The 27297-nt window shown below is 41.8% G+C and overlaps 1 protein-coding gene and 1 long non-coding RNA gene across 8 annotated transcripts in view; one reads left to right on the forward strand and one right to left on the reverse strand.

Annotated features, from left to right (window-relative positions):
- LOC119566089 overlaps positions 1-6130 on the forward strand; it is a 32890-nt gene extending 26760 nt beyond the window's left edge. Inside the window, exon 2 of the long non-coding RNA XR_006290355.1 lies at positions 24-6130. This is a non-coding gene — a long non-coding RNA (uncharacterized LOC119566089). The remainder of the gene's footprint in view (positions 1-23) is intronic.
- LEF1 (lymphoid enhancer binding factor 1) overlaps positions 1-27297 on the reverse strand; it is a 99401-nt gene that overhangs the window by 28721 nt on the left and 43383 nt on the right. For 4 of the 7 annotated variants that reach the window (XM_037897017.2, XM_043545300.1, XM_037897018.2 and 1 more), the window contains 4 exons: positions 11175-11307; positions 6234-6324; positions 2890-2973; positions 979-1101 (listed from right to left, as the gene is read on the reverse strand). In XM_037897017.2, coding sequence (XP_037752945.1) covers positions 979-1101; positions 2890-2973; positions 6234-6324; positions 11175-11307 — 431 coding nt within the window. Of the gene's footprint in view, positions 1-978; positions 1102-2889; positions 2974-6233; positions 6325-11174; positions 11308-13937; positions 14078-27297 lie in introns of those variants that run through there. The other 3 variants (XM_037897019.2, XM_037897020.2, XM_043545301.1) reach the window with 2 other exon arrangements.

The following is a 27297-nucleotide window of genomic DNA, read 5'->3' on the forward strand; positions in this document are numbered from 1 at the left end:
TACTGCAACTTTCGAACTTACAGTAGAATCTCAATGTTACGAACACCAGAGTTACGAACTGACTGGTCAACTACATGCTTCATTTGGAACGAGAAATGATGGAGATGGAAGGCAGAAGAGGAAGAAGAGGAAGATGAAGAAAGGAAAAGCAAATACTGTACACTACTGTGTTAAAGTACTAAAAAATAAAAGGGAAAGTTTAATAAAAGTTTTGACGAGGCAAGGAAACGGTTTCTGGGTTGTTGCATTTAAATTAAAATGGCTAAAAACAGCATTTTTCTTCTGCCTAGTAAAGTTTCAAAGCTGAATTAAGTCAATGTTCAGTTGTAAACTTTTGAAAGAACAACCGTAACATTTTGTTCAGAGTTATGAACAACCTCCATTCCTCAGGTGTTCATAACTGAGGTTCTACTGTATTCTGTATTTAGAACTGAATTTAGTGCTCAAGGAGGAGAGTGTTGGATTGGCAGTCCTTGACGATGAATGAAATTGTACTTTATTTATCCATGAAACAAACACTCTGCCAACATGTTTCCACAGTGCTCCGGAAGGCCATCTTTAGGGGTGAAAAGGTAGCTCAGTCTCCTTGCCCATTTATTTCTTGAGCCCTTTGTGTTCATCTGCTAAAAAGAATGCCAAAGTATAGTGGTGGTTTTTACAGTCTACACCTTTGCACTAGAAACTGACTATCAGCTCACAAGCCTAGCTTCAGATAAGCCACCAAATGACAAAACAGCTTTCGGCAGCTACCACCTTAGATAACATTCAAGGGAGTGGCCGAGAAATAAAGGCTTCATATCAATAGTGCTCCCATGAGCCATCCACTCCCCACTTTAGTTATGGTAAACTTTTACAGAATCATAATTCAGAGTGACCATGAAGGACACTTGTTTTGTTTTTTATTTCTCAGCTCTCCTTTTAACTATTAATCTGCAAACACTTCAGGATTTAAGGGCTAGCACAGAGAGGCAGACTCACACATGCATTAAGTCGCTGTCAGTGTGTGGATGTTCTTGTTTGACTTGAGGTGTTACAATAGCTGGATGAGGGATTCCAGTTGTGTGAGGGCCTGGAGGACCAGGAATCATATGATGTGAAAACCTAAAAACAAACCAAGTAGAGAGTCTGTAACAATAGGAAGAACAGGCTGCATATCCAAAACTTGTACTTTAGCAGTAGAACACAACAGAGCTTGCAACGAAGAAGATGTAAAAATTAGTTAGCAAAGATTCATGCATTGTATCTAAGCTTATTCAAAATAGGCCAACATTTTGGACTGAAGAAGTTATTTTATTACCTCTCAGATAAAGAGATGGCAATGTGCACAAGGAGGTGTAACATACCTATTGTTGCACTAGACATCAATAAAAATACACATTCCCTTAACCAAAAAGTACATTTCCACAGCAGCATATAAATACTGAAAATATCCATCACCAGCCAACAAAGGAGGGAACTGCCATGCGGGGGGCGGGGGAGCAAAAAGGAAGAGAAGAGTCCTTCCAAAAAAACCCCATAGGTATGTCTGTATTTAGTTTTGAACCTTTTGCTTTTCAAAACATTTTAAAGTAAACATGTAAGGGTCCAAGATCGTTTCCCCTATAACCCTACTTCTCCAACACTCTGCGCTAATCTTTTAACTCTGAATGCAAATCTGGTATTCTGGAAGGAAAAACCAACTGGTTCTTCCAGAACTAGATTTCTTTCCCTTTCATTATGTCACGGCAGAAGAAAAAAAATCATCCTCTTAATCGGGGTGCGCTCCTCGAAGTGCTGAGCATTCTGACTCCAGTCAAGCAATGCACTTAAGCACATGCTTATCTTTGAGCATGCGAAATAGTCTCACTGCTGTCAAAGCAAGCACGTGCTTCAGTAGCTTGCTGGACTGCAGTCCCAAGTGGTCAGTACTTGCAGGATCAAGCCCAAAAAGAGAGCAGTTTACTGCATTTGTTAGTGTTAAAGCTTATGCTACAGTGATTTGCACAAGAGAACGTAGTAACCCAACAGAATGAGGTGGGAAGGGGCAAAGTTTGTTGTGGGGAGAGTAGCTGTTTTCCTCTTGGATAACCTGACTGAGACATGCTTGTAGTTTACCTGAAAAGGAGTAGAGGAAGAGTAATTAAACACAGAAACCCATATAAAAAGTTGTGAGGAGACCACCACTTAAGTGGACAATCCAAATCCCAGTGTGAAAGCAAAGCAAAATGCAGAGATGGGACATTGCAACCTTGTGTACACCAAGCACAGGATGTGTAAGGCATCTTTCCAGAGTGCAAAAGCATTACACAGAGAAGATTTGGAGTTTGGCATGGCCAAGTCTCAGTTAACATTGCTTGCTTGCTTGCACTAATATGCAAACATAGTGCCTGATTCACACACCAGTACAGACAGTGTGTGTATTTACAGCTTGTTGGCATCCCTTTCCTTCTAATAGCTCTGGGCTAAGAAATTCAACTTGGGAGTAGTTCTGCATATTTCCACATGGCACACTACCCAATTTGAACTATTTAAGAGTGTAATTACATAATTCAAACTAGAATGAGAAGTTTTGCCTGGTTTCATATTTGAAGAATAAAATCTTGGGTATTTCCTAATATAGTGTGTCTAACAATAATGCCCATTTTATATTAAATGGTTTGATTAACGGTTAACACAGTTCGTAAGTGTTTCTAATGTCAATATTTCACTGACTGCCAGGAAAATGCTGAATGAGACTAGTGTGGGATCCAGGCAAACTGTACATACACAAACATTTTAAATAAAAATTATACATACATTTTTCGCTGACTGAAAAGTAAGCAAAGGCAGACCAAGATGCAAGCAGAAGAGCAACTTGCCCTTTAATGCCAGCAGTTACTCCCCATTCAGTCATTCACCTCCTACACCTACCTGGACATGGAAGGGTCGACTGAGAGTGAGGATGGGTAGGGCTGCCTGAATCCACTCGAGATGGGATATACAGGCTGACCTTGCCTGAGGTCACAGAAGAAAGGAACCCATCAATAATATGATATTGTATTAAAAGATACCCTAGAGTCACAAGCACTTGATGGGCACTCAGCATGGTAGCATAAACAGTTATCTGCCATGTATTCTGTAGCTCATGGGTGTCTACATGCTTGCATTGAATAAGATTTCTCTCTCACCCACTGAAAAGATATTCATTATCTAGGTTTTGTTTAAAAAAAACCAAACCATTGCCTAATTTTAAGTCATTGGGCCAGATTCCAATACCCTCAACTCCTGTGGAACAGCAGTCCCAATGCAATCAATGTACGAGTACCAGAATCTGGCCCACTGTTAGTGTATTTACAGTGAGTCCCACAGAACTATTTGGAGAGTTTTCTTTTCTTTTTTTTTTTTTGGGGGGGGGGGCGGAATCTTTGAAACCGTGGGACTGTCTTCATTTTGCATCTTGTATAGCATGTCACAAGTTGTCAGCACTTTTAAGAAGCTAAAGAAAACTTTATATTTTATTAATAAAATATAAATAAAATGAAAGTACATTTTAGTCACTTGGGCTTAAGGTTCTTTTTTGTTTTTGCGCAATCAAGTGACTAAAACCAGCTCATTTGAAATCCCACCATTCTTTAGAATTTCTTAAAGATATTGTCTCTCTATATGACAGGTTTCAGAGTAACAGCCGTGTTAGTCTGTATTCGCAAAAAGAAAAGGAGTACTTGTGGCACCTTAGAGACTAACCAATTTATTTGAGCATGAGCTTTCGTGAGCTACAGCTCACTTGAGCTGTAGCTCACGAAAGCTCATGCTCAAATAAATTGGTTAGTCTCTAAGGTGCCACAAGTACTCCTTTTCTTTTTGTCTCTCTATATGGAATTCTATCACCAATTAATGCTTCAAAACACTTTGAACTTTTTCTGCTTAGTTCACATCATCTTTACTTCCAGTTGGTGTTGATGCAACTCTTGAACAAGGATTAATGCACTTAAGTAACGAAGTTCAGACAGAATAATTGATCCAGCTTTGAAAGACTAAGCACAATCAATTCTATTCAAACACTTATTGATAGACAGATTTAGTGTTAAACTGGGATTTCCAAAGCTGCTGGCATTTATAATGCTCAGGATAACAGTTTTCACACTTCAAGTGAGCGTGTGTGTTGGGGGGTGGGGGGGAGAACAGTGCTCAAAACCAGAAAAAAAAAGTGGTAGAAATCTCAGTAATCCTGCAGCACAGAATTGAGCTGGAAGGAGGCAGAGCATAACGGACTGTGGAATATGTTCAGGTATGAGCGAGCACTGCTGAACAGATTTCCAAATTTGACAATTAGCTAGTCTCTCCTTTTCTTCCTTCTCCTTTCAGTTTCCTTCCTCCCTTCCACACCCTCCCACTTTCTGGATCAAGAAACTATTCAGAAGAAGTGTTGTCACTTAACCAAAGCTGGCAAAAGGACCACTAGAAATCATCTGGTAGTGGTGGAGGCAGCGGCTCAGTCTCGAGACCAGTGAACATTAAACTGGAAATCAGGTGCTCTGTCTTTGCTATTAACTTACTATGTGGCTTTCAGCAAGTGATTTTTGTCCTGATTCCACAAGGCCCAGAGCTCAGACTCAGACTTTACGTCCAGAAGGGACCATCATGATCATCTAGTCTCACCTTACCTCTTGCACACTGCAGGCCACAGAACCTTGCCCAGCCACTCCTGCAGTAGACCCATAACCTCTGGCTGTGTTACTTAAATCCCCAAATCTTGATTTAAAGACTGCAAGTTTCAGAGAATCCACCATTTACTTTGCTCTAGTTCAAGCCAGCCAGTGACTTGTGCCCCATGCTGCCAAGGATGGTGAAAGACTCCCTGAATCTCTGTCAATCTGATCTGGAGGGAAATTCTTTCCCAACTCTAAATATGGCAGTCAATTGGACTTGAGCATGTGGGAGAGACCCACCAAACACCTGAGAAAGAATTCTCCGTAGTAACTCAGAGCCCTCCCCATCTAGTGTCCTATTTCTGGCCATTGGAGATATTTGCCACTATAAGCAATCATCATAACATCCCCTCTATAAACTTATCAAGCTCAGTCTTAAAACACATTATGTATTTTTGCCCCCCTTGGAGGGCTGTTCCAGAATTTCATTCCTCTGACCACCAGAAACCTAAATTTCTAGTCTAAGCTTCTTGATGGCTAATTATATCCATTTGTTCTTGTTCCAACTTTGGACCTTAATTTAAAGACTCTTTCCCTGCTGTTTATCCCTCTGATGAATTTAGAGCAATCATTTCTCCTCAACCTTCATTTGGTTAAGATAAACAAGACACGCTCCTTACGTTGAGAGGCTGCTCAACACCTTGCATATTCTGGTCTGAAATGTATGTTGGTTTCCCCTCAACCTAAAACTGGGATGATAATACTTACCATTAGGTATAGGTGACCAGACAGCAAGTATGAAAAATCGGGATGGGGTGGGGGATAATAGGAGCCTATATAAGAAAAAGACCCCAAAATCAGGATTGTCCCTATAAAATCAGGACACCAGGTCGCCCTAATTAGGTAGGGCACAGAATTGAGTGACAAGGCATGGGATTCTAATTCACTTAACCCCTCTGCATTCAGTTTGTCCTCCTATAACTATATATATTTGTTATCCATTCTAAAATGCTTGGAGATTCTCAGACAGTAAGTGTCAAGCATTATTGATCATCCTGTGATGGGAGACACTATACGTAAATACTAGCTCCTGAAGGAATCCTACTGTGAGCATGGGAGTAGGATCCTTATACTGCTAGTGTTAAAAATTAACAAAATATATGAACTCTCCAGTAACTGCGTACTTATCTCAAATCTTACCGTTTCTGTAAGGAATGTAATATAAAGTTTGTTCTCTATTTTGGTGCAGTTTTCAGTTAAAAAAAAATCCATACTTGAAAGTTTGTTACAAGTCATTGCAATTTTGGGTTGTTAAAAAAATTGATCTTTAGTTCCTTGAGACCTGTTTTTCTGCAATCCTACCAAATGCCAAGAGCCATAAGTGTGAGCCATAAGAACTATTCTCACTTCAAAGTGAAATCTATGTATTTCAATTTCTGTACATGTTAAAAAACAGATCCAATTTATTTCAAAGATCAACATTTTTGATCTTTCAAGCTAAAATAAAATAGTCACTTCTCTCACTGTAGTAATGTTTTTCTTAGTTCATAAATTCTACAATTAATTCAATAATCCTAGAGAGGATGTGTGTGAACATATGTCTAAGCAGCAGCAAGAGGATCTTACCAGCCAAGAGGTGGCGTTATCTGTCCTACACCACCAGGAGACAAGGGATAGAAGGTAGGGATATCAGGAGCTGGAGGATGTCTGGACATGCCTGTCAGAGAGTATGAATAAGAAGTTTGGTATTTGAGTGAAAATGTGGTGATTAATGCTATAATACAAAACTAACATGGTGAACATCACAGTAAAAAACTGTTGTTCTATACAAGAAAGTCTAGCTTCATTTTTGGTTAGTATTAGAAGAAAACACCGTTAATTCCAGCCTTTAGAATAATAAATAGAGCTTGCATCCTCGACTAGGGTCAGGATTAAAAAGAAAAAAAAACCTTGTGGCAAAAGTAAAGTGGAAGGAGGGAAAAAACAAACAAACATGACTATGAATGCGGCCACCATGAGATCTAAAAAATGTATGGAGATGTTTTGGCAATACGTCATCTTTGAAGTGTTGCACTGAAACTACTGACAGAGTCTTGAGCAAGTGTTCTGAAGAGCCAAATGAAACAAGAAAAACAAAGCATTTTCAAACAGGCAGCACACCAGAGCTAACAGCTGAGGTAAATTGTTACTTGTACATTTTTCACTGGTTCCCTTATGAATTTACAGATTTTGGAAACTTGCTACCACAGAGGATCAGTAGTTAATTAAGAAGCATTTTCAGGCCTGTAATGGTCACACTTGATATGATTCATTTGGCTTCTGATTGTCACTCCAGCTCCAACTAAGCTCTTCATCAAGTTGACTCCTGTGGGCTCCAAGGTCAATCTGAGTTGCACTGGTAGTGTTTCATGGAAAAAAATAAGAGTCCCATGAGAAGTGATCCATCAGTTCACATTCCCCAGAATACAAAATCCTACAACTGTAAAAATCACCTCAAGATTAAAGCTAATCCTAGTCCCAACTGGGTCTGTGGTTTTCATGTTTTACCTAAAACTCATGCTCCAAGGAGAGAAGGAATTATGGTTAGAGGCCAGAGAGACATTGGTTTATTTAAAATGTGTTTCAGGAGGAGGAGGGGTTTGGAACAGCAAGAATTGCAAATTTAACTTCACATGTTAAATCAGCTACTTTAAATTCTATATTAAATATTTATATAGGGACACTCTAAAGGTGAAAGATGGAACATTGTGATCTTTACTTTGAGACTCTTAATGTTGATATTTTGACCATAAATGGAGATTTAAAAAATCAGTTTAAGATTAAGGGATTTAAAAGGGTAGGTTAGAAATCTTAAAATTGTATTGGGGGAGGGGGTGAGGATGGCAAAAATGTCACCCTAATGGTGTTGCTGCTATTCTCTCAGTTTTGAGATTTCAGTAGGAGCTGAAATGAACAATTTAAGACCAGAAACTGAAAATTCATCTATGTTAAATTCATGGTTACAGGAAAAGTGATGGCTGACAGAAGAGAACTTTCATTTGGCTTATTCCCAGAGTACTCCATCTCCCTTTTACAGATTCTATAACATGAATTGCCATACTAAGTGAAAACAAGCCCAGTGTCTCGCCTCTGGCAATGGCCAATCCCCAATACTCCCAAGGAATAAGAGACCACTATATTGTGTACAATCAAATTGTTCAATTTTACGTAAGGGGCTGGTGCTATTCCTTCCCCAAGCCCTGAAACATGCGATTGGATTGCCCTTATTGAGCTAACATACATGAGTTACTCCTGGTCCAAGCTATTCAGCCCTTTAAGGACTACAGCTTCAGTATAAAACATGTTGATCACTTGCTGTATGGCAGTAAAATGCACAGGCTGACTACATACCGTGTGAAAGTGGTACTTTCGGTTATTTGTGTGACATTTACTGACAGTTTCAGGGACCCCTTGTTGTCATATGAAGGGACGGCAAAAAGGAAGGACTGCTCTCCTTGGACAATGCCTTGTGCGTGTGAATAAACACATAGCAAAGAGTAAGAGTTTTGTAACTATTTACTAACCCTCAACTCCCAGATGATTCACTTTAAAGTCAGGCTGCACATGCATGAAAACTGAGAAGAAATACTACATGTCAGTCATTTCTTCAGCAACACAACAAAGCTCAATGGCAACCATTAAAATCTCTGCCTTTAGTTAAGAATGATTTGGGTGTGGCAAAACCAGTTCAAAGCCAGCACAACTCTTGCCAATTCTGTACCACATGTTCCCAGAATTCATAATACAAGGCACCTTAAAAGAAGAGTGTAGCAAGAGCCAACGGTTTGCTGAGCAACACACCTCCATTGCCAGAGACACACCAAGTCCCACAGCCAGATGCCAAGGTCTAGCAGAGCTCTGAGCAGAGGATACCCAGAAACTAGGATCTGAAGCAACTCATTTTATCGAGTCCTCAGATCAAAAAGTAACCAGGAGGTATGACACAAACACCAATGGAAGCATATAGCAGCAAACATTCTTGAAGTTTACTGGGGACATCTGGTCATTCTACATTTTACTAAGTTCTGGTGCACGGATAGTGTTTAAACTGGGAGACCTAGTTTGACTAAAACCGTGGAATGTGTGTCACCTCAAAGGCCTCCAGCCTTCTCATTCATTCCCACCTCCAGCAACCTCTCATCTGCTCATCAGAGGCATGAGCACTGCAACATCCCCCAGTTCAGTGAGAATAGGATCTATGCCTTGTGTTAAGGGCAAGAGAGATCTGGCAAGTAGGGAGAAAGGACGGACAACAGAAGGAACCAAAATAAATAAGGGAGGACTTTGAGCTAGGGCCTATGGTGGGGACAAGAGGAAAATAACTTTAGTACAGAAGTGCAAATGAAAAGCAAATCCTGGCTGAAGTCGCAACATCTTCTGAGTTACCATGCCATTTCAGTGCTGTGCACCCAATGAGCCACCACAGGCTGACAACTCTCTGAGATAAGGGATAAAATGTCAGTGTCATGGGGTGGGGGGGGGGCATCAGAGCAATGGGATGGAGTAATTTGGTTGAAAGTCCCTGAGGAATTAATTCATATACATATTGCTCTCTGGGCATGAATGCAGAAGGTAAAGACTCACAAGGCCAACAGAGTCAGTACTATTGTCCACGTAAAAGGAGCTGGAGTAGTACACTGGTCTATACTTAGTTGCCCCAATACTTAAATTCTGACTATCTCACAGGCTAGACTTTTAGGAGTTGAACAGAAATCACACAGGAGTGTGACTGGTTCTTGGATACAGTCCATTGATACTGTTGGCATAGGAAGGACAATGAGCACACAACAAGGGATACATGGGATGAGTTTAGAAAACCTCCCTCAAATGGGCAATACTGACAAGTACTCAACCATTTTTCTAGAAATGGGCTTGCACCAGAACCCCAATCCAGACAAACCATTATTCAATAGACCTTCACATTCTAGCTGTGCAGCTTGGCAGTCCTCCAGGCATATACAAGAGTACTGAAACCAAGGGGTGCAACAATTCAGCCTATAGATTATGCACCTAGCCAGATCCCTACACAACCTGAGCCAGCTGCCACCTGTCCCATCACAAAGCCAAGTCTTCTGCCTTTGTTTCCCCAGTATAGACCATGACCATCACAGACCCAAGGGAGCAGCCTCTGAGCAGGCCCTCTATGGAGGGCCAGGAGCTCTGCTTTCTCTTCTCCAGTGGTACTGGCTACCCTAACATCCAAGGGAAGCAAGAGACTTTTCTACAGCCTCCTAACTACCTGTTTTCATAATCATAGAATCCGTTATATCTATGCCTCTGTTGCTCCATCTACTCAGCTACCCTGGCTCCTGAACCCTCTGTTCTTCTTTCCCTATCTTCTGCTCTGGATCACGCCTCCACTCTCCCTATCTTTACCTTGTTCATCATTGTGCCTCTGTGTCTAGCTTCTACCCACCTCGCTTGCTCCTTCCTTGTCCTTGCCAATCCCCTGCCCTCACCACACCACACACCCCTCATCTCCCCTCTTGGGGATCTCATTGGGAGCTTGTTTCCTAGCTCTCAAATCCACTCATCTCCATCACATTCTGTGCATCTTCACTTCTCATGACCTGTCTCAAACCAGGTTAGTGCACTCCCACACCACGTTTTAGGTGCAGTTGAACCATGAGACTAAATCAATCAAGACCCACATGGTTTTAGGCAAAACCAGCACCACCCCTGGTTTCAATCAAGGTTTGTGGATCTTCTCTAGTCTTTCAGTGAAGCCCCACAAATTGCATTCAGTGGCATGTTTATGTATTGCAGGACAAAGCTGCCCAGCAAACTGTAAATCTGTTCAATGGCCACTGCATCCAGGAGATAACTTACAAAACTATTTGGTTTTGAATGTTTTACGTGCACAGAGAAAGAGTTGACATCTTCAGATGCACAGTTCAACTACACGCCTAAGATTCTGTTATACTTACATTGCCTCAAATTGTGTGTTCTGAAAACTACACATATATTTTACAGACCACTATTCTATTAAGGTAGTGGCAATAAGGAGAGAAAGGGAACAGAGAACCTTCCTCTTACATGGCACTACATTTTGGAATATGATGAAATGCGTGAAGGAAATAAGGACATGAAATACAAGTTTGACAAAAGAAGGAACTTAAGGTTTTAAATATAGAATTCAACTCACCTTCCTGGGTCTCAAATCACTGACATTTCCTATTATGCCTGTATACTGCAATACCTGGGCACAACAGGGGGCACCAAGGACTAAATTTTTTTAAAATCATTTTAAAATATTTTTATGAGCAAAATAAGGCAAAAAGTGGTAAAAATGTGCATTATCCTCCAACTTTAAACAGCATTTTATATGATGCAAGAATAGCTGTCCCATACTAACATGTTACATGTCAAATTTCAGAGGAAGATATTTTGCTAAATTATGAGACCCTCGAAACCAGGATTTACAATAGATCCTTTGATATGTTGGTGGACTCCAGGGTACTTGAGCTCCAAAAACAGCATTCACAGTTGTTTCTTGTGCTTTCCTTTAGTTGTTAGAAGTAGCCTCACCTTGTTTTGAGTTGACATCTGAGGGGATGTGTGAAGGGTGTGACCCTGGTGAAAAGTGCTCGTCGCTGTAAGTGATAAGTGGCGTGAGAGGGTGAACCGCATGGGAAGGCTGCACCACTGGAACCTTATTTGACTGCAAGAGAGTAAAAACAAGCAGCATTAGTAATAATTCTCAATTCTCTAATAGGTTTTTTGGGGGAGGGGGCGGGGGAGCGGACACTCACGGTAACTTGTTTTTAAAAGATTCTTATTTGTATTACTAACCGTATTTAACCTCCTTGCTCCTGAACATACAAAGCATGGAATCTTATCTGCTGGGGCAGAGTGCTTTTGAGGGGGATGAGACATGACAGTCAAGCTTGTAGTGGCAGCCTGAAGACTGTTGGGGTGGACCAGATAGAGAGGGTGCTGAAGCAACAGCCAGGAAGTGGCTATGGTTAGAGAGACAGCTGCAGCTGCTCTTGGGAGGCCTAGTGGAGTGGGAAGCAGCATGAGGAGGAGCTGACTAGTAGGAGGGCAAGCAGAGGCCAAGCAGTCCACATAGTACCAGAATAGGACCAACTTACACAGCAGAAATGAAATTACAGGAAAGCTCTACACCACCAATTACAGTTTGCATTTCTTTGGCCTTGAACAGTGAAACTAGTCTGATCAGTGTCATTTTTGTTTGAAGTCACTGTCTGGTTCTTATGCATTAATACAGTGCTATACTGTTGAAAATTTCCAACACTGCTGGGGTATCATCTCCTTCCTTCTGCCCTACCCCCACCTCCCCCAAAAGAGTCAGGAAATTTTAAATACATATTTCAGTTCATAGCAGGGAACAGAACAGTCCCCCACAAGAGAGTAATTTAGGGTATAAGGAGTTGACAGTGTCCCTTTAACAAACTAGGTTGCTTATGAGCAAAACATACCAGCTCAGTTTCTAGAGAAGGGTGTCAACCTAAGCAGCAGGGGTCTGGTACTATTTACTAAGTTTCTAAGAACAGAAAAGTGCTAAAAATGCCTGAAGACCAGTATTGTCATGTTATGCTCCCAACTGGGTGTTGGGGAGGGGGGAGACTCACAGATATAAAACAAAACACTTGTATTTGATATTTTCTACAAATTAGACACAGCCATTAAAAACAAAAGTGTTTGCCTGATACATGCAGGAGTGCCCTGAAGCTAAAGAAACACCACCAGCAGTAATTCTTCTCACAGCCCAACATTATCCCCAACTCCTTACAAAAACCACAAAACTAGAAAACAACTGTTTTGGGGACTTATGTGCACGTTACCTATTTTCCTATATTTTAAATCCTCATTCCTCGCTTCTCATAGCAAGACTATGCTATAGTAATTCCGGCATGTAACAGATACATTACTCATCATTTCTACCCCAGAATTCAGTCTGCTGCCCCTCTACAAAAATAATTATGCCACAAACAGAGGTTTTTAATTAAAAACGAAGAAAGTCAGACAAAAATGCTCTTAAAGCTCAGCAAGGACACTAACTGCCAAATATTTGGAATTAAGAGAAAAAAATTAAGAGCCCCTTTAAATGAATTTTATTTGAATCCTAATACTCAAATCCTGGCATAATAATAGATTTTAGGACTATATTTAAAAGCATAAATCAAGGATTTGTTTAGACTTCTAGAATGAGAAGTGGTAAGTGGATAACTAAATTTAAAAAAAGGCTGATAAAAGTGCATGCAGGAGTGTGGCTGGGAACCAGTGCAGTATTTTCTGCTTTCCTTGTTTTCAGAGCACCACCTTAAGGAACTTGCATTAGAAGGCAGTATCTTCTTAATGTCTGACCTATCCCTCCAGTCATATAGCTCAGAATCTAGTGCCATGATATTTTGCTAAATTATGCTATCCTTGCTCTCCTCTTAATTTTACGGTTTTCAGCACAGATTTGCTTTCCTGTGGGAAGGAGATAAGAACCTCAGGATTTTAATTTAAGCTTTGGCCTTGTCTTATATTTTGCAAGATGGAGAGAGAAAGCAGCGCTAGTAGGTGTTTTAAAGCCAACAAGCATTAGGTCCATTTTTATAACCAAATAATAGAAGCAATATGAATTTTCAATAATATGAGGAGTTCAGTTCTAAAGGTGATCGTTCAGACTGCTGTTCATCCCTCCTTTTTGTATAAATTAAATAAAATAGGTGCCAAATTTCAGATGATTTGCAAATCATGTCTCAGTCTTTAGCTGCAAGATTCGTGCATTGACTCTCCAATCAGCAGTTACTTTAGCTACAACAGTCAGTGTATTGTAGGTCTGTAGATGCGTTGACGTCACACGCATCAGTTAGGCAGTATTGATTGTTCAAGTTTGGTAACTAACCTTTTGTACCATGTTGAGTATAATTAGTCTGCATGTTCCACAGTAGCAGGGTTACTCACGAATTAGTTTTAGATATTATCCATTTATGCTTTTAGTTAGCCCTCCCTTCTATCCTCTAGGTCTTCAGTGTCCTGGTGACTTATTTATTTAAACATCTTATTTCACACACCATAGACATCAGGTTATCCAGCATGCCTGCCACCTGCTGCTTTTAAGTGCTTGGAACAGGCGAGCAGGTTGTTTACCGAGCCCCCTCTCAAGAGCAGTGAGGGCAGCACTCAGTAGCTTCTGTAAGAGGAATGGTGGCATCAGTCCACTTCCTACTGGATAGATGTTTACACCAAAAAAACATTAGCCGGCATGGATGGCAAAGGCCCCAAGGACTAAATGGACAGACTACTGAACAATCCACTCATCTCTAGAGATTGTACCTTGTATATGAGGGACCAGACACTCTGGTGATGGGACTGTGGGGATGGGAACTTTATTACCACTGCTTGTGCCATTACCATCCTAAGAACAGAGGAATTCTCTCTAGACCTCTCCATCCAGCTCTACCAATGAACAGAAAATAAGAATCAGTGGATACTCTTAGAAGTCTGACATTCCCAGAAGTACCAGGTCAAAAAGTGATCTTAATTGGCTAATCTATGCATAGATACCCCTTCAAGTCACTGCTTACCAGAAGTTGCATTTCTGGTAGTGGCGGTGTTTGAGACCCCCACAGATCAGAGATGGGCAAACTATGGCCAGTGGACTGTCCTGCCCAGCCCCTGAGCTCCTGGCCAGGGAGGCTAGTCCCCAGCCCCTCCCCCGCTGTCCCCCCCCAAGCAGCCACACTGCTGCGCGGGCAGCACTCTGGGCAGTGGGGCTGTGCGCTCCTGCAGGGCAGAGTGGCAGCGTGTCTAGCTCTGGCCGGGGGGCGCGGCTGCCAGACATGCTGCTTTGAGCATCATGGTAAGGGGGCTGGGAGGTTGGATATGGGGCAAGGGATCCCAGGGGGCAGTCAGGGGATGGTGATCAGGGGACAGTGATCAGGAGACGGGGGGGTTAGATAAGGGGTAGTGTCCCAGGGAGCGGTTAGGGGACAAGGAGAAGGGTGGTTGGATGAGTGGGGAATTCTGAGGGGGGCAGGCAGGGGGCAGGAAATGGGAGGGGGCGGAGGCCAGGCTGTTTGAGGCTCGGCGGCCCTCAAGCCAAAAAGTTTGCCCACCCCTGCCATAGATTCAGATTACTTATGGCAAGTAGCAAAGATGTACCCTATTCTACAGATATCTAGATTTCATTTCAAATCTGAGCACTGAATCAAACTCTGCTTGGAAAGTTTCATGTTAAGTTTCAATATTTTTTTTAAAATGTATTTTATCAGTGTTCTTCAGGTGATCACTGAGGAACGCCAGCGTTCCACAAACTCATTCAGGGAAAGGTATTCAACCTGGGCTCGGCTTTCATTAAAAGCCTTTTGTAAGTCTGGTACTAGCGGAAGAGTGATACTGTGCTTTTATTCATTTCCCTCAATCTTAAGGTCCCTGACTGGGCTCTCCAGGGCATGGGCCCTCATGGGCTGATAAATCTGCCAGAAGCAAGAGGCAGAGAGCAATGCAAGTCACCCAAAATCTCCACTCTACTGAAGAGGCCAGAGTCATCCGACCTGCTAATATAATGGGATAGGCCAAACATTCAATCAGGCCTTGTCTAAATGGGTGGGAAAGATTCAGAACAACATGAATGAATATAAACGGATATAGTTATGCCACTATTATCCCCCACGTAGACACTTTTTCCAGGATAGGAGAGGGCCTTTTTTCAGTTCAGGTCACATATCTATACTGTGTACAGCTATATTGTGGTAGCAAGCTCTCGGTGCCTCTTCCAGCTGGGTTCTTATGGAGCCCTGATCAGTTTTAGAGCTGCCTCTCTCCTGGTGAAATTCCTGAGGGAGGACAACAGGTACAGGTTTCTAAGGAGAGGGAAGTGGAGTTACAGAAGTGAAGCTTGCCCATACACACACACACAGGGTGTTTTAAAGCTGGATGAAAATTTATATTTGCAGATTATGGCATTTTATCATTATATGCTGCATCCCTCCCCCCCCCCCCAATAACCAATCTAACAGGAATATTATTATTATTAAAAGTTGCTGCCAAGTCAATTTGCTTAAGCAGGATTTGTATCATGTTATAAGTGTTATCGCTTAGTATTGTGGTTAATTGCAATTAATCCTGCTCATGCTAGAAAGCCAGAAAGGTTATGTTTTTCACTCAGAGGGTCTCCTTCCCAGAGTGTGTTTTATTCATGTATAATGTGACAAGACAGAGGGAAGGTGGGGGGAAGGGTGGGGAACATAGATTTTTTCTTTGCAAAAAGAGAGAGGACTAGCTAAAACATGTAGGGAATGTGTTGAGTTCCAGCCCTCTCCAGGCCACATTCAAAAGGTAATACGATGTTGTACTTAAGAGCATCAACAGACACAATGGCCACAATCTAGGTCATGTAGAGTAGGAGAAGAAATCAAATAATTTGGTTTCTTTTTGTACAGCTTGATAAAGGAAACCAATCTTCAACCATTTGAGAGATTGGTTTCCCTTTATTAATTTGTATTATGGACTGTGCACATCAACCTTTCCCCAATTATTCTGTGAAGTAATGTATTTTACTGCAAAAGACTTGAGCAATTCAAATAGATCTGAACCTAGAGCCTATCACAGTTTGGGTCACAGATACTATAAGCTCCAGGAAATGGGGACTATTTATGCCTTCTGTGTTTTGCACAGTATTCAGTATACACTCAACGACTACACAATTTTAAAAAATAGCCATTGCTACCATATGCAAGTTTTGAGGTTTAGATTTTTATGCTGGTGTGATACTTTCATCCCAAATAATTTACAAACTTGGAATCTAATCCTGTAAACCCTTAATCATTTCTTGATCAATCCCATTGAAGACAATGGAACTATTTGAATGACTATGGATCACTTCGGTGGTGAAAGTTTCAGGACTGTTCCTATACAGGAAGTTGAATCCCGCATTGAAATGCAATGTTTGGGTACAATACCATAAAGCAGTTTCTGATGAAGTTCTTCTTATAGATTTGTCTTTTAATAAAATCATACATATGATAAAATGGCTCCTCACCCAACTCCCAGATTGCATATAAAAACAGATTGAAGCCTATGTATTTGGGGGAAAAGTGAGTAGTTAAGCATGTTGGTGTTTGTATATACACAAATACCCATTTCATCATTGTTTTGAAAAATATAGTTGAACTTAAACTTTCCTCAAATTCCACAGAAAATTTAACAGCCCCAACTGTTTTGTATGTCAATCAGTGTGTACCCAAAAAAATTACATGCCTTTTAGGAGAAAACAATCAGTCCAGACTTACCGAACAAAATATTTCCTTCCACTGGTGTTTAGAAGAATGCTATAAGACACATACATAACCTCATCTTTGTGCAAAGGGTGGAGGACACCCTCCCATATGACGACCAGCAAAAAAAAAAAAAAACTTTAAAGAAGCAGAGGGTCACAGATTTTCAAACCTAAAAACCTGTGTTATGCTTTAAACTACCTTGATGTTATACCAGGTTTATGAACATTAAAGGTTAATTGCAAAGAAACACTGAAGTCCATTAACCTGAGTGTGTGCCAGTTATGCTCTCACTGACCAAACTCAAAAGGGCAGTCACACCAGAACAGCTAAAAACTAACCCTGCTCTTTAAGGTTGAACAGAGTCATGTCACTGGCTCCATCTCTGTTGTTACATAACAAAAAAACTCCAGTGGAGCATGGTGCTGGCACATAGGGTCTCAAGTATGCGGTGTGATTTTCAGAATCTCTTTTGGAAATAGTAATGTACATGGAATAACTGGTACTTACTGAACCCTCTCTGGGCCACTTCCACACTTCATGGAAGTTTTGCCATTACCTGTGGCCTCACAGAATGATGCATCATTATTTGTTATTAGCATAGTGCTAACAGACTGCTAGAGACTTTGCAAGCAGGTAAAAAGGTCCCTGCTCCAGAGAACTTGCAATCTAGACTGAGAGGTCACAGCAGAGCTGGCTGGCCTGACAACCAAAGAAAAACAAACAAAACAAAACACACAAAGAAAAACAGTTTAGCTTAACTGTGTATGCTAAACTCCTCTTACATCTTGAGATCCCTCCTGGGCATTCAGACGACACTGGTCAAATTACTAGTGAAAGATTGGATGTTGCCTTAAAGTCATTCAAAATGTTACAACTGCACTATTTCCACAAATGAAAACCAAAAACGTGTTTAATAGACAAAGTAAATTCAGCCACAAAAGAAACCACAATTTTCTAGCAGGATCTTTCCCATATACAGAATGTCAGCTTAAAAAAAAAAGTTATGAGTTTATGATCAAATGCAGAAAATTGTTAAGAGTTCATACAAAGGCAAACAGGTTTCCTGGCTGATGGCTTTTTCTTTCAGAGACTACTGGGGCTTTATGTACATTAGACTAAGAAATCTACCATTATGATATTACCACAACTGGAATTTCACTGCTGACAATTTCCACAAAACACTCCAATGTAAGAAAGGCTTTAGAGAATATATGCCACATATTTGCAAAAAGAAGCTAAGGCAAGGTTTCAGGAGTGAGCAGTGATTTTAGGTGCCTTACTCCTTTGGGGCCCAACCTGAGATGTCTCAGAGGGGCCTGATTTTCAAGCAGTGAATGCCCAGGACTTTCTGAAGAGTGCATTTAAAGGTGCTCCAAGTTGAGCAACCAATAATTGGGATATCCAAAAGTAGTCACTTTTGAAAAAAAAATCTTGGCCATAATTTTCACTTTCTTTTTTTAAAAATCTTTGGATGACCACTCTTCCAACACCGCTCAAGAATACATTCAAATCAATTAATCTGAGAAGACTTTGGGGGATAACAATGCCATATATTAGATTCAGTTTAAGCTCTAAATGTTTTTGTTCTATTTTTAAAGGTCTGTGAAAGAAAAATGATTAATTGAAGCTTCAGTAAAAGCTAGCAGCTGTAAGATATCCTATATGCAACAAGTGTGCAAAACTATAAAAAGCCCAAGACTGAGCCACCGCAAAAATGTTTGTTGGTTAACACTAGCGATGAGTCAAGCTGTTGTGGAAACTTGCATTGAGCTGAATGGAGACTCTGTTCCACCAGGTGCTGAGAGAAAGATATTAATTTAATAATCTTCCAAAGGGCTCTTGTATCCACGACAACGAGGTGTTAACAACTGGACAAGGAGTTTAAAAAAAGATACAACCTGTGATCCAAACACCATGAGCAAAAGTGGAGAATATTGTGGTAATAAGTGGACTGATTACTCATCTTCAGTAAGGTTAAATTCATGCTGTCATCCCCATTCATTTCAATGGTAGTCATTGCAGGTATTAAATGTGTATATACAAAACAGACTCCAACAAATAGTAGGATGGAGTCGAATCAAGTTCCCAAATTACCTTTGCTGTTCTGGGCAGTACCTAAACTGCTAGGTAGCTCTGATATTTTATTCTTGACATCCCTACCACCACCCAGCATCTGTTTGCACACTAGAGGGGCTTTAATCCCAATCTTTGTTTGAAACCATTCCAGAGAATCCTCATAGCCCTTCATTTGACGTAATCCAGACTGACCTGATCTCAGCTACACAAGTTTCTGAAGTGCAACCATCAGTAATTACTCTGATTAGTTCCCTGCCTCTAGGCTAAAATAGCTCAGAACCTCAGCCACTGGATGGATACAGTAGCATCACAAAAACATAACAAGACTCAACAAGTCAGGAGTATAAAAATGATTTAAGAGTAAAAGATAGCCTGCCTGTACTTTACACAGAAAGGAAACACCAAAACGCAACTGTTCCACTGGCTGATTTTTATGTTCTGTTAAAATACTATCTGCGCTCTACTTGTTTCATGCTGCTGTTAAGAGATGAAGACACTGTTATTTAATACAACAATTATATGAACTTGCTACAGTGACACAGAATTTAGTAGGACACCTGTTTTGTAGCCTACCTCTCCAACCCTATCCCGTTGGAACCTCTCAGACCACTCTGCTTTTCTCAGCAACTGTAGAATATTTCATATATCATTTATTTTCTCTTTTTTTCAAGCAAGGCATGTTTATGCAGATTTAAGTTATAATTACAGCTGAAACAATAGTCAGTGAAGTACTGTTACTATGTTACACTCACAAAATTCATGTACCAGGGTGAAGCCACTTGCGGGGGGGGAGGAGGGGGCAAAAGGACCTGGAAATCTATTAATTTGATCCCCAACCAAATTAAAAACATTCAGTCATTATCAATGAAAGGCACCATACCCTGCCTAGCAAATTCATGTTCAATATCCTTTGCAGGGAATATTCATACTTTGTTCCTGAAAACAGAGTTGCTAATTTTTTTTTAAACCAACCCAATATTTGACACTTCAATGAAAAGTTTAATAAATAAAATAAATAATTTGGAAAATTTCAGCTAGCTCCTCCAGAAAAAAAAAAAGCAAAACAAAACACTGAGAGCATTGCTAACATAGCAAGTGTTTTAAAACTCTCTTGAAAGGAACGGAGACCTTGTGGGAGGGCGATCATCTCACCGGAGAACGATTTGGGGGGGAAAGACATCTGTCACTCGGTATCTAATTTAGTCAATTCCAAGAGCGAGTGTTGTGCTCTGATATATCAGAGATTAAAATTATTTTTGGTAAGGAGTATTTAGCAGATCAAGAGAGGGGCAACTCCAAAGGCAAGGGAAATTATCCCAATCTTCCCATCAAAACACTGACTGAAATGTAATGGATTAGCAAATCCTTAGGTTTTTCCATAGAGGACTGTTTTTGTTCTAATAAATGTAGTTTTGAACAATGTAGGAAGTGACGAGCCTAAAAGACCTTCGGGAGCTTAGCCTCCCATTGCCACAAAGGTTTTACAGGCAGAAACAAAGACTTAACAAGTGGGTGAAATGAACATGTGGACTGGGTGGTGGGTGGAGAGGATGTGGGTAACAAGAATAGAATGTTTTAGCATGAACTGGCTACATGTAGATATAATAAGATGATCAGTGTCATAGTAATTGAAACTCAGCACTTTCCTAGCAGGTATTAGATAGCAGCTTTATGGGGACATCATGGCAGAGATGTGGCAAGCTTGAGATATCTAAAGTTCAAGTTATTTTCCCTCCTCCCACCTAAAAAAAAAATTTACTGACAGTAATAATTTTTATATAGAATGAACACTAAGCATCCTTCTCTAGGCGCTTGCAGAATGAGGACTCCTGATCTGACTTGCAGAGATTATTTTAAAGAGACAGAATAGAAAATAATGCTATACGCAGAAGGTATGGCAGTCTCTGAATTACTGCATTGAGTTTTGATCACCTGACCGTAAGTAAACGGTAGCAAAGATGAAGAGGACCAGACAAGGGCAACAAAGATGATTAGTGATGCAGCAAGAACTAATGTAAGGGGTGTCCACACACAAAGTTAATATACCCTGTAAAGGAAAAGAGTCACTGGTGGCTTCAGGAAAGCATTCAAAGTTGTGAAAGTCACTGTAAAACCTGACCCAGACCAAGCTTTTGCCCTGCTTCATAACATGACAAAAAGCCACTTCCATAATGTATATGCATAACTAAAAAGGAAAATGTTTAAGTATCAATCCATGGATTTGCTATTACAGGAGGGCAGAGTCAAATACTGCAGCCACTCTGAAATAAGGGATTGATTAGTTTTATAAAAACTGAAAACGAAATCTCATGCTTTAGGGGATAAACTGATCGCCTGCAGAGTCAGAAAGGAATTCTTGTGCAGTTGCTGTCAGTCAGGTAAGTTACTGGAGGGGGGTGGGGGAAGAGAAGGATTATGCTCTGAATTAGGCATTCACAACAGAGGCAGAGGCAGATACCCAACTTGGACAAAGGAAGTGCTCTGAAATGGTATGGCAAATCCTATATTATTCTTATGCAGAGGACATTGTGAGGGTGCAGTAATTCTCTTCATTCAAAGGTGCTAACAGCTCATTTTGTAAATGAAGTGCTACACATTCAATATCACTCTCCACTTGGAGCTATATGCAAGACAAGATAGGAGCTGCAATAGCATGGGAGACCAAGAGGATGGGGGGGGGGGGGGGGAAGAGGGAGAAGAAACCAGGACTAGGCCACCAGAGCCAAAAACAGATGACCAGTAGGGGGCAGGGAAATGTGCTAAAAATCTCCACCTTATTGCAGAAAATTCCTGCTGTTGCTAGGGTGCAGAAGAAAGCAACTGGTAACAAATGAAAAGGAGCCAGTTTGTCTTCTAACTATCCCCTAGTTCCTGGGCAACCCTGTAGTAACTGGCCATAGCCGCAACACGTGGGAAGACAGTCTGGGAAAGCAGCAGCCAAACAGATGTTTTTACCAGTCACCAATGGGCTAAGGGGGCAGACAATAAGGAAAGACACAGAAATGCCGGGGGGTGGGGGGTGGGGGGGTGTTTAATATGTGGATGAAGAGGATGGGAAAGCCCCCCCCCCGAAAAATGGGGGTGAGTGGGGTGGCAACTTAAGAAAGGCAGGTTGTGAAAAGGGTTGGAGGCAACAACCCTAAATTTGTACTTTGGGGCCCATCAGCTGCATCGATTTCAAGGCCAGAAGGGGCCATTATGAGCATTTAGTCTGACTTCCAGTATAACACAAGCCAAAACCCATAACTTCTGTTTGAGTTATTCCATATATTTTAGAAAGAGAATATATCCAGTCTTGATTTAAAAAGACTTCAAGTTTGGAGAATCCACCATGTTGCAAAGTAAGCTGTTCAAATGATTAATTACCCTCCCTGTTAAACAACGTGCACCTTATTACTAGTCTGAATTTGTCTGGCTTCAGTTTCCAACCACTGGATCTTGTTATGTGCTTTTCTGCTAGAAAACTATTATACCCCTGAGAGACAGTGTTTCCAGCATGGCCAGTTCAGAGAAACCTGTGGGTCTGCAGAGTGTGACATGAGATGGGTTACATTAGTAGATTTGGATTTGCTTGCTGTTGGTATGCTTCACAGTCAGATATTTTTAAATCTGGCAGAATAGAGTTTGCAACACATTGGCCAGGGACACAGACCAGCATACAAATCAGAGTTTTAAGCATAAAAAAACTGGAGCGAAGAGCTGGAAAATAAAGGCAACACATAAGCAGGAGGAGCAAAACTTAAGTGCAAGCCAGACTGCAAAAAAGAAGTTCATTCTGTAAGGTCTACGTAGTTAGAGCATATTATGATAAGTGAAGCATGGGAGCAAGCAGGGGAGCATTCCTTTCTTCCTTATGTCAGGATACTGAACTCTACCATCTCATGGTCACTGCGTCCCAGGTTCCCATCCACTTTTGCTTCCCCTACTAATTCTTCCCGGTTTGTGAGCAGCAGGTCAAGAAGAGCTCTGCCCCTAGTTGGTTCCTCCAGCACTTGCACCAGGAAATTGTCCCCTACATTTTCCAAAAACTTCCTGGATTGTCTGTGCATGCTGTATTGCTCCCCCAGCAGATATCAGGGTGATTGAAGTCTCCCATGAGAACCAGGGCGTGCGATGTAGTAACTTCTGCGAGTTGCCGGAAGAAAGCCTCGTCCACCTCATCCCCCTGATCCGGTGGTCTATAGTAGACTCCCACTACGACATCACCCTTGTTGCTCACACTTCTAAACTTAATCCAAAGACTCTCAGGTTTTTCTGCAGTTTCATACTTGAGCTCTGAGCAGTCATACTGCTCTCTTACATACAGTGCAACTCCCCCACATTTTCTGCCCTGCCTGTCGTTCCTGAACAGCTTATATCCATCCATGACAGTACTCCAGTAATGTGAGTTATCCCACCAAGTCTCTGTTATTCCAATCACATCATAATTCCTTGACTGTGCCAGGACTTCCAGTTCTCCCTGCTTGTTTTCCAGGCTTTGTGCATTTGTGTATAGGCACTTGAGATAACCCGTTGATCGCCCCTCTTTCTCAGTATGAGGCAGGAGCCCTCCCCTCTCACGCGCTCCTGCTCGTGCTTCCTCCCAGTATCCCACTTCCCCACTTACCTCAGGGCTTTGGTCTCCTTCCCCCGGTGAACCTAGTTTAAAGCCCTCCTCACTAGGTTAGCCAGCCTGCTTGCGAAGATGCTCTTCCCTCTCTTCGATAGGTGGAGCCCATCTCTGCCTAGCACTCCTCCTTCTTGGAACACCATCCCATGGTCAAAGAATCCAAAGCCTTCTCTCCGACACCACCTGCGTAGCCATTCGTTGACTTCCACAATTCGACGGTCTCTACCCAGGCCTTTTCCTTCCACGGGGAGGATGGACGAGACCACCACTTGCGCCTCAAACTCCTTTATCCTTCTTCCCAGAGCCACGTAATTTGCAGTGATCCGCTCAAGTCATTCTTGGCAGTATCATTGGTGCCCACGTGGAGAAGCAGGAAGGGGTAGCGATCCGAGGACTTGATGAGTCTCGGCAGTCTCTCCGTCACACCGCGAATCTTAGCTCCTGGCAAGCAGCAGACTTCTCGGTTTTCCCGGTCGGGGCGGCAGATAGATGACTCAATCCCCCCGAGGAGAGAGTCCCCGACCACCACCACCCACCTCCTTCTCTTGGGAGCGGTGGTCATGGAACCCCCAACCCTACGACAGTGCATCTCATGCCTTCCAATCAGCGGAGTCTCCTTCTGCTCCCTTCCCTCAGACGTATCATCTGGTCCACTCTCCGCATTAGTACCTGTGAAGTTCAGGATCCTGACACAAGAGAGAAAGGAAAGCAGCAGAATATGGACCCTGGACTTCAGAAAAAGCAGACTTTGACTCCCTCAGGGAACTGATAGGCAAGATCCCCTGGGAGAATAACATGAGGGGGAAAGGAGTCCAGGAGAGCTGGCTGTATTTTAAAGAATCCTTATTGAGGTTACAGGGACAAATCATCCCGATGTATAGAAAGAATAGTAAATATGGCAGGCGACCAGCTTGGCTGAACAGTGAAATCCTTGCTGATCTTAAATACAAAAAAGCAGCTTACAAGAAGTGGAAGATTGGACATATGACCAGGGATGAGTATAAAAATATTGCTCAGGCATGCAGGAGTGAAATCAGGAAGGCCAAATGACACCTGGAGTTGCAGCTAGCAAGAGAGGTTAAGAATAACAAGAGGGGTTTCTTCAGGTATGTTAGCAACAAGAAGAAAGTCAAGGAAAGGGTGGGCCTCTTGCTGAATGAGGGAGGCAACCTAGTGACAGAGGATGTGGAAAAAGCTAATGTACTCAAAACTTTTTTTGCCCGTCTTCACGAACAAGGTCAGCTCCCAGACTACTGCACTGGGCAGCACAGCATGGGGAGGAGGTGACCAGCCCTCTGTGGAGAAAGAAGTGGTTGAGGACTATTTAGAAAAGCTGGACATGCACAAGTCCATGGGGCCGGATGCGTTGCATCCGAGAGTACTAAAGGAGCTGGCGGATGTGATTGCAGAGCCATTGGCCATTATCTTTGAAAACTCATGGCGATCGGGGGAAGTCCCGGACGATTGGAAAAAGGCTAATGTAGTACCATTCTTTAAAAAAGGGAAGAAGGAGGATCCTGGGAACTACAGGCCAGTCGGCCTCACCTCAGTCCCTGGAAAAATCATGGAGCAGGTCCTCAAGGAATCAATTCTGAAGCACTTAGAGGAGAGGAAAGTGATCAGGAACAGTCAGCATGGATTCACCAAGGGCAAGTCATGCCTGACTAATCTAATTCCCTTCTATGACGAGATAACTGGTTCTGTGGATGAAGGGAAAGCAGTGGACGTGTTGTTCCTTGACTTTAGCAAAGCTTTTGACACGGTCTCCCAGAGTATTCTTGCCAGCAAGTTAAAGAAGTATGGGCTGGATGAATGGACTATAAGGTGGATAGAAAGCTGGCTAGATTTTCGGGCCCAACGGGTAGCGACCAATGGCTCCATGTCTAGTTGGCAGCCGGTATCAAGTGGAGTGCCCCAAGGGTCGGTCCTGGGGCCGGTTTTGTTCAATATCTTCATAAATGATCTGGAGGATGGTGTGGATTGCACCCTCAGCAAGTTTGCAGATGACACTAAACTGGGAGGAGAGGTAGATACGCTGGAGGGTAGGGATAGGATACAGAGGGACCTAGACAAATTGGAGGATTGGGCCAAAAGAAATCTGATGAGGTTCAACAAGGACAAGCGCAGAGTCCTGCACTTAGGATAGAAGAATCCAATGCACCACTACAGACTAGGGACCGAATGGCTAGGCAGGAGTTCTGCAGAAAAGGACCTGGGGTTACAGTGGACAAGAAGCTAGATATGAGTCAACAGTGTGCCCTTGTTGCCAATAAGGCCAATGGCATTTTGGGATGTATAAGTAGGGGCATTGCCAGCAGATCGAGGGACGTGATCGTTCCCCTCTATTCGACACTGGTGGGGCCTCATCTGAAGTACTGTGTCCAGTTTTGGGCCCCACAGTACAAGAAGGATGTGGAAAAATTGGAAAGTCCAGCAGAGAGCAACAAAAATGATTAGGGGACTGGAACACACGAGTTTGAGGAGATGCTGAGGGAACTGGGGATGTTTAGTCTACGGAAAAGAAGAATGAGGGGGGATTTGATAGCTGCTTTCAACTACCTGAAAGGGGGTTCAAAAGAGGATGGCTCTAGACTGTTCAGTGGTAGCAGATGACAGAACAAGGAGTAATGGTCTCAAGTTGCAGTGGGGGAGATTTAGGTTGGATATTAGGAAAAACTTTTTCACTAGGAGGGTGGTGAAACACTGGAATGCGTTACCTAGGGAGGTGGTGGAATCTCCTTCCTTAGAAGTTTCTAAGGTCAGGCTTGACAAAGCCCTGGCTGGGATGATTTAATTGGGGATCGGTCCTGCTTTGAGCAGGGGGTTGGACTAGATGACCTCCTGAGGTCCCTTCCAACCCTGATTTCTATGATTGTGAACAAAGAATGAAGGGGGAAAAAAATGCAGAAAAAATGAGTTGATTAAATACTAGAATAACCACCACCGAATTGGCCAGTTTAGAGTAGCTACTGCATTGGTTCAGATTGTGCATCATAGAGAAACAGCAAAATTGCAGAAAGATGACCTGTAAAGAATTTTTTTTTTTTAAATAGAGAATCTGTGCCATTTTGCAATTATCATGCTACTTATTTATTAATTGCTTTAAGATTTAAAAAGAATCCGGCCTTCTTTGGTTTTGCTGGATGACCTCTGGTTGGGGCAGGGAGAAGAGGAAGACTATCTCAGATATGTTTATTGTGAACTGACACCTTAAAGAGACATGCCTTTATTGCATGTGTTCAACAGGCACTGGAGTTAAATGAGTGATTTTAAAAATAAAAAAGTTTTGAACAGCTTGATTAGAAATTCATTGCCATATCAACTGTTATTATTAGGCACTAGGACAATGCAATCAACAAGACATTCATTCTCTGGAAAAGATGTGTATTTACAATGTAAACTACATCACATTAAAAATAGTCCTCATATCTAAACATTTATCTTTCATTTTCATCATCTAGCATAAATTTCCAGGAAATGCTCTGCAACTTGAACACCGATTAAATAATTTACTTAAAAATCAGTATTTTTCACTAGTGATTCCTTTAGTTTTGTCTAGTCTTAATACAGTTTATATTACAAAAGACATAAAAAAACTATGTTAAAAATATCAAGGTTGCAAAGACAAGCACTCAAGTTAAGAAATGTCAGAATTAATGTTGCCCATGCATCTTTAATTCAGCCCCCTTGTGCATGTGTTATGAGAGTCTCTTTAATAACATGTCACACA

This window comes from Chelonia mydas, chromosome 4 (genome assembly GCF_015237465.2).
Source record: "Chelonia mydas isolate rCheMyd1 chromosome 4, rCheMyd1.pri.v2, whole genome shotgun sequence".
Classification (NCBI taxonomy): domain Eukaryota; kingdom Metazoa; phylum Chordata; order Testudines; family Cheloniidae; genus Chelonia; species Chelonia mydas.